Source organism: Passer domesticus, chromosome 1 (genome assembly GCF_036417665.1).
Source record: "Passer domesticus isolate bPasDom1 chromosome 1, bPasDom1.hap1, whole genome shotgun sequence".
Taxonomy (NCBI): domain Eukaryota; kingdom Metazoa; phylum Chordata; class Aves; order Passeriformes; family Passeridae; genus Passer; species Passer domesticus.
In genome coordinates this window covers 100690102-100697843 of record NC_087474.1, presented here as the reverse complement: position 1 = coordinate 100697843, position 7742 = coordinate 100690102, and the positions used below count along the sequence as shown (strand labels likewise).

Below are 7742 nucleotides of genomic sequence, written 5' to 3'. Positions count from 1 at the left end.
CACCAGCCAGTGGACTGGTGGGTGGATGACGCCCAGCTCTCTTCAGAAAGAGAAGTTCAGATATCTTCCAGCAAACAGTAATTATAAATCTCATTCCTCCAAGAATCTCAAGGAAAAATAGGAACCTCAGAGGAGTAAGGTAAGTACTTGCTGGTATCATATAAGAATTGACTAAAATTTCAGGTGCCAGAACTCCTCCAGAAGTTGCATAACACAACCTGCAGAAAATAAGTGTCAGCCTTAAAACCACACCCTGCTCACATCTTTTGATTTCAGCTGGAAAGCAGCCTGACTCAGCTGCCAGAAATGCTAGATTTGTGACGAGATGGAGAATGGGGCAGGAGAAGACCTGGCTTTCAATCATTTTATGCACACTCCAAAATACAGATTCATAAAACCAACAAAAAAGTATAGCTGTAAATAAAGCTTTGCAATACTGCTTTAGCTCCCAACTCTGCAGCTGCTTAGTCGGCTGTAGCTTAGTGTAGTACCAGCAACTCTGTCCTCAGAAATGCTCTGTCCCTAGAAATCTGCTGTGCCTGGTGCTGCAGGGGCAGTCAGGAGCCTATCATGGGATCAGCTTTTGCCAGCTGCACAGGACCATGCAAGTCCTCTGTCAGTAACTGAGCCAGTGAGAGGCAAAATGGTCCTGAGCAGTGACTGCAGAGGTTGGGGCACTTCCCTAAGTAAGCCTGAACCCAGTGTTGCAGCTGTCCAGAGAACAAACTTGCTTCCAAGGACACTGAACCCTGGGGCCCAAGTCACAGACCTACAGTCTGTGCAGTAAGTGTACAAATCCAGTAATCTCCACAATGCAGCACAAATCAAGAGATACTCTGCCATCTCAGCTACTGTGTGTTCCCACCCAGCAGCTTGAAGGTTCATTGAGAAAAGCCCATAACAGAATGCCACAAGGAAAATGGCAATTCCTTCTTCAGAGCAGAATTCAAAGACTACACAATAAGTAAGGCACAAGCCAGGCAAAGAGACTAACAGAAAATTTGCAGTGGTTGTTTGAACAGTGCCAGGAAGGGACCCAGAAGGAAAAAAAAAACAAAATACCCAGAGACTGATGGTAACATACATACAGATATAAATCTAGGACTGACAAACTCAGATGCCAGTCCAGTCCTAGTCCTGTCTGATTTTGAAAGGTTTTTAACATTCCTGTCCTTTTACCACAACCATGTGGGCAGCATAACAATCTTAGTTCCAGGAAATCAGAGCAGTACAGCCCCTTCATTCAAAATACAGCCATTATAATCAGAACTTTTCCTCTCCTCACTTGGTATTTTAATATTCCAGATTGTTTAATTGCTTAGATATTTACAGCCAGTAAAGCACCACACAAGATTCTGTAAAACTTTTAATTTATTCCCCTCCCAAGTATCCAGAATAGAAGACCCTCTTAAGTTGGAGAAAAATGTGACAAAGAAATAGATTACCAGGATAGCTGTTCACAGAAGAAGAAAAAGCACATACTACCAAGGTTACACAGAAAACAACCCAAAAGTCCTATTTCATGGGATAGTGCAAGTTAACAGCATGTCTCTGGCAAGGATACCTTCATTTGGATTATAAAAGTTTTACAGAGTTAGATCAAGAGTCTGGATGGGTCTCTGATATTTTACTATAGCATTAAGAATGTACTGTTTGAAAGATGCTGTACAGAATGACCCACCAAACAAATGTATTTACAAGCCTGGGGAGAAAAAAATTATTTTTCAGTTTATTCAAAATAAAAATACACATAGAATTATGAAAATATAGGTTTACTATTTCCACCACACAGAAGTCAATGCTGCTGTCTGAAAGGCTTGCAAGATTATTTCAAGTTTTTTAAAGTTCATCTTTTTCCCTCAATAAGGTGTACCTATGTTCACTGGGTGCCAGTTTCTGGAATGAGCTCTCTGGTGGGCTGCTTGCTAAATCCTGAATTGGCTGAAAAACAGAACAAACAGTAAAATTGTTTGTTGGACTAATAATCATTCATCTCCATTAAATAAATTTCCAGCATTATGGGAATGCAGAAATGTGCAGCATCCTCATAAATTGAGTTTGGGTTTTTTTTGGACGATATGTTCTGACTCCCAAGTAGGTGGAACATAGACACACACACATATTAATTAAGCAATTCCAGTTAAGGATATTCCTCTTGTTGTAACATCTCAAGGGCAATGGCCATCACATGAGTTTCTGTACAATCACACAGAAGTATTTCAAATGTACCTCACTGTGTATTTGCTTGAATCCACCACTTGCTTTGGGTGATTCTAGATTTATCTGAATGTGTTTTATGAGATATACCAGGGCAAAAGTGACTTCACTGCAAAAGTATTTTAGAATTACTTTTCCATGGAAACTAAAAGAAAACACCCCATACAAAAATACATGCAATTCAAGGGGCATAGGTGACCCACCACAGTTTAGTGAAGGCCAATATTTATTTCCATTGCGTCCACATCTTCCACAAGATGGCAGGATGCCATACAGGGATGGGAATGTAAACATCTCAGGTTTTCTGTCCATTTTTCAAGGCAGAAATGAGGCAAGAGCAAGCCTGCAGCTCTGGGTCCTGTGCCTGTGCCCAGACGGGCAGGCAGCAGGATCCAGGGACTCCACAGGCTTCCTCCTTCCCTGGCCAAGCCTCCTCCTCAGGGCAAGTGCCTATGCCTCAGTCTCCAGCCCTCATTTCTGCCCCTCCTCCTGATGACCTGAATTCTGGTTGCTCAATGAATTTCTGAGAAACACAGGGAAGTACGAGTCAAATGAATTGCTGCTGAGACAATTCAGCCCACGTGTTTTCACAGCCAGTCATGACAACATTCAAAAGCAGTCATTCTCCCGGCCAAGGCAAGCCCTCCAGGGCTTTCACACTTTTAAATCTTTTGAGCAGGGCAACAGGAGGCTGCACTCAATCAACTTAGAGCAGTGCCATCCTTACCACATCCCAGAGATGAGCAGGAAAAGGAGCCTGTAGCTATAAATAGTTTCTGTCCCTCAGCCATGAGGTTCCCATACAAAAAGGCACCAGGGCTTCTCTGGGACCAAAGTGGCCTCTGAGCCCTGGACAACACAATGTATACCTTGAAAGAACAGTTTAAAAACTGTTCTTTCTTTGGAGCATGCCCAGCGTAGAGAAAATGTTCCCTGACAGTTAAATTTGCACTTTTCAGCAGGACCCCAAGCATGTGGGCTGAGTGGAGTATTGAGAAGACACAAGGCTGATCAGGACACCGTTAGAAAACTGTGATGAGCAGAGGGAATTTGGGCTGGTCATGTCCTTTCTTCTTTGACACTGGGGAGCTTCTGACTTTTGTCTGGAGAAGGATCTAGTAGTTGTGTTCCTGAACAGATCCCAGAAGTGACTTCCAGCCATGTAATTACATAACATGACATGCTTTGAGTAGAACCATGAGGAAATCAAACTGACAAGTGCAGCCTGTGAGCACTGCTAATGCTGTTTGTCAACCGCATTAACTAAGATGGATTATCAGCTTTTGCATTGAAGTCACAGGAGAACCTAAGAGCAGCTCTGTGAAGTCAGAACAGTCATCAAGCCCAAGATCTCCTGTTTCAGTGGAGAAAATAAATATTCTCATACTCTTCCCTTATTCAGGGCAAATAGGTACCATATTATCCCTAATACTCCCCGCCTTTACCCAAAGAAGGTTAAGGAGCCAAGCAAAAGTGGTAATGTTATGCTTCTGTTAATAGATTTTCTCTTTCAAAAGACAGAAGTTGAAAGTACAAAAATACTAGAAGGTACAGCTCTGACAAAGAATAATAAAAAGGTCTTTACTAATGGCCAAATGAAATGCATTTGTTGTAACCTTACCTGACCAGGTGCTACGTCAGTTGGATCAGGGCCATGATGAAACTCTCTATGCAGTTTTCCAGAATGCAAGTCTAGTACAAATTGCTTCAGTTTACCTGGAACTCTGGAATAAATTCAACAGAAACATCCACATGTCTATTACAAGTTAAGTCCAAACACAAGAGATTTAAAGTACACTGCTTAGAGTAGCCAACTTCTGTTTATCTAGCACACTATGCCTACTTTTAGGTGATTAATAGAGCACAGGGAGCCACATGATTTGCTAAGATCTCCCACCAGCTTCTTTTTCTTTCCACTGTCTCTTGAGAACACAGCAAGTATTTCATCTTTTCAATAACTCCCACAGAGCTGTACCAGCCAATAACTTCATTGTGAACTCCCTTCAGCTCCCCACTAACCATAATGTAAGAGGGAACAGCAGGTTCCAAATGCACAGTTTACAGATACAAATGACACTTGGGGAGCACTATTGACAAAACATCTTTGAAAGGCTCTCTACTGCCTCAGCAACTGCACACACACCACAGATAAGCACTAAGAGGATATCAATGTAAATCTAATCTGAGATCATCTACTGTCACCCACAGCAAACGTGCTAAACTACAGCATCCAGTTTTATTTGTGAAATGTCAAGTTGACTAAAAATCTCAAAGTGAAGAGTTAATCTAGTAAGTATTGAAGATGACATAAAAAACTATAGTGTGGGCACTATGCATGAAATTTAAAGGTAATGTGTGAATGGACACAGGTTTTGTAGGGAGTCTTTCATGAAACTAATTACGTTTAGGAAAGAGGAAGAAAATGTGGTCAGACAAACTATCAGCAATATACAAGATCATCAGTAAGTGGTGATGTTCAGTAAGATGGTGATGGATAAAATGCAGCAAATACTGATTCAGAGGGCATCATTACAGCAATGTCTGTAACCAATCAGAATTACACTGGTACTTTAAGGGGCCTCTTCCCAACCCAGATGAGATCATGAATTAGTACCAATGGAGAAAAAGGGGTTCATTCCAGTCTGGCTATAGGGATAGCAGACTTATTGCTCCCTGCTTTTCCTTGGACTCCTGCCCTGTTCTAGGGCAGCACATTGCTGAAGACATTCTCCTCTCCTAATGCAGCAAAGGGACTCGGTGCCTGCAGCCTCGTGTAGCTCAGCCTGTTCTTGCTGAGAAGCTACAGCCCATCTGTTGGACACTCCCTGCTATCATTTCCAGCCTGGAACAGCAGGATGAATAGGGCCAGGTGGCCAACAGATGAGGATAAAATAGTGATGGTCTCATTTGCCTGCCAAGTGCCTATTCTCTGAAAAGACAATGAGCTCCCTAAAGAGAGAGGAAATCTTTTAGTGGGCCAGCTCTGAAAGTGCCATATCCAAACCCTATTGGCTGCTGGCAGCACTGAGGTCACAAGAGACCGTTCAGGGCCAGTTTATGAAAGGGTCCAGAAAGTTCCTGAAGTGGTAGATGAAAAGTCTCAGAATTAAGATTTTACTTATTAAGAAATAAAACCACCATACAAAACCACCCAAGAAACAACAAAACCATCCAAACCCCATATACACAAAATAGTATCTTCCCAGGAGCTCCAAGCTCTTGTTCCCAAACTGTGTTTTGCTATTTCTATGTACCAGCTCAACGTCCTAGAGTAAGGTTGAGTCATTATTTATCATTAGGCAACTGTCAACAATCCTGACATCTCTCTTTCAGCTTCATTTGTAAGTGACAACTGGTACATGTCAAGCAAGTAGCTCTCATTATTCTGACAGTGTTTCACAGAAACTGAACATTTAAGAAACATAACATCAAAGTCTAAACTAAACATCTCTACTACCTCTCTGTGAGATGTTAATTTGTTTTAGGGCTGTTTAAAAAGTGCCAATAAAAAGAGTGATTTTAAAATGCAAATATCCTATTTTTTTGCTACAGTGTGCAGCGAATACAGTCTTCCAAAGTAACAGAAACACAGGAAGAAAAATAGTCACTTATCAAGAATTTCAACACACAGAGCTTCAGATATTTGAAAAGCACTATTCAAGATACATCAAAGAGAGACAAAATTTTAGAGATAAGGCTGTGGAGAATTGCAGAAAGAAGCTAAGTTTGAACTCTCCTCCCAGATGTCAGTATCTCAGGTAGAAAAATGTCTCCTGGAATAGCATGATATTACATTCACATTGCATGCTAAGTCTGAGCTTTGAATCCTTGACAAAAATTAAATACCCAGCCTAGACATCTAACCAGGGTTAGCAGGCAGTGTATGTGCAGCTGCCTCCTTTGAGACAGAAACTGGAGGTGTTTTTAACACCCAACCAGAAAACAAAGAGCACTTGTCTCAGGCTGAAAGCTCCTGAAGAGGACATCCACACATCTTCATTCTTGACTGACCCATGCCAGACAGAACATCTGCTTCCAAGGCCATGCACCATGGTCAGGCTGAGGTAACAAGGGTTATCACAGCAGAATTTCACCCAAGCACCCTGGTACGTTGCTGTCATGTATTTTATCCAGATAAACATGCCAGTGATTGCCCATTTTCCAAGTAGCACATGGAAAATTTCACAAACCCACACAACTATTTCTTTGCCAATTTTCCAGGTGTAGACTAATGCAGGAAGGCTAGAATTGCACTGCAGGAAAACCCAAACCTGCAGGCTGGGAATTATTACATGCTGCTTTTTACAGTAATCCCTGAATAACACAGTACTTCACATTCCATGCAGTATTTTTAATCTTTTATAGTTGAGATATCTAGATCACTAATAAGAATGCCATGCCAGGCTCCAAATGCCTAACCATGATAGAAAATAGCCAAACTGTGAAGGAAAAGAAGACCAGCATCTAAGAACTTCATATGAGATTATTTTCTTGCATAAAGTAGTACAAATCCATTTAAACAATGACTTCAATGTCAGCTCAATAAGGCTCTGACATTAAATCACACAGAGGCAGCCTTAGCAACCCCAGATTTACTCATCTTCCTACCACAGTACTGATTAAAGTAGGAGCCTTTTCACTTGTTCTTCTCAAATTAAAATGCACCAAGAAAAATACTTACGACAAGTCACTGAAGTCTGGAAAGACATACATGTGCCTGAAGCTATCAATGGCAATGACAGGGCAGTCTGCTGGAGTCTTCTGAATGTGGAGAAGTGGATGCCTGAATTTGTCACAGTCAGCGTGGAGGAAGTTTATTGTACCTTAACATTGTGAGCAGACAAAAACCCATGTTAGGATGTTTTTAGTAGTATTGTCTTGAAACCCACTTGAAACCACTTTCCTAAATATTACAAAGGTGGAGATATTAGATAGATATAACATGCAAAACCTGAAAATAGGTCTAAATAAGCAACACCACCAAAATAATAGATTTTCTTAAAGTGGGTTTTTTCCATATTACAAAGTGAAGCTTTGTTTAATGCCCTCTCAAAATTCGTTAAATCATTCAGACAAGAAGGATTTCTGAAAGTTACTCACTAATAAATTGTGCATCTATTTTAATAATTTCCAGAGGAATTGGTCCTCACTGTCAAAAATGCATCAAGCCCTACAGTCTCAAGAGCGTGAAAGCTACAATTCTGTTTGGCCTTTGCTTCCACTCCACTGAGCTGTCTGAAAAAAATTATACCAGTAAACCTAAGAATTAGTGGGAATTATTACACACCTTTTTCACCTATTAACTGCCGTGCAACCTCCTGTTGGAATTTCTCTAAACTCTCCAAGTCATCTTTCATGTGGAAAAGTATGAGAAAAGGAAGTCCTTCTTCTGTCAGTTCCTGCACAGAAAACAAAGGACAAATTCATTTTGTCTCCCTCTTTCTGCCCTTCTTAAGGGTACCAAATTAAGTGATTCCAACAATTTTCAAATTCAGTGAGATCTCCACTTTCAAAACAGGCAAAAA

The 7742-nt window shown here is 41.0% G+C and overlaps 1 protein-coding gene and 1 long non-coding RNA gene across 4 annotated transcripts in view; one reads left to right on the top strand and one right to left on the bottom strand.

Moving 5' to 3' along the window:
* Positions 1-1353: 1353 nt before the first annotated feature.
* ERP44 (endoplasmic reticulum protein 44) overlaps positions 1354-7742 on the bottom strand; it is a 46415-nt gene continuing 40026 nt past the window's right edge. For both annotated transcript variants that reach the window (XM_064431521.1, XM_064431529.1), the window contains 4 exons: positions 7505-7616; positions 6899-7040; positions 3839-3941; positions 1354-1941 (listed from right to left, as the gene is read on the bottom strand). In XM_064431521.1, coding sequence (XP_064287591.1) covers positions 1840-1941; positions 3839-3941; positions 6899-7040; positions 7505-7616 — 459 coding nt within the window. In that variant the 3' untranslated portion in view covers positions 1354-1839. The remainder of the gene's footprint in view (positions 1942-3838; positions 3942-6898; positions 7041-7504; positions 7617-7742) is intronic.
* LOC135306936 (uncharacterized) lies at positions 3313-7034 on the top strand. Of its 2 annotated transcripts, XR_010367672.1 has the most exons (3): positions 3313-3693; positions 4426-4506; positions 5770-7034. It is a non-coding gene; the product is annotated as an uncharacterized LOC135306936 (long non-coding RNA). The 2 variants fall into 2 exon arrangements; XR_010367671.1 differs by having other exon boundaries at positions 3313-4506.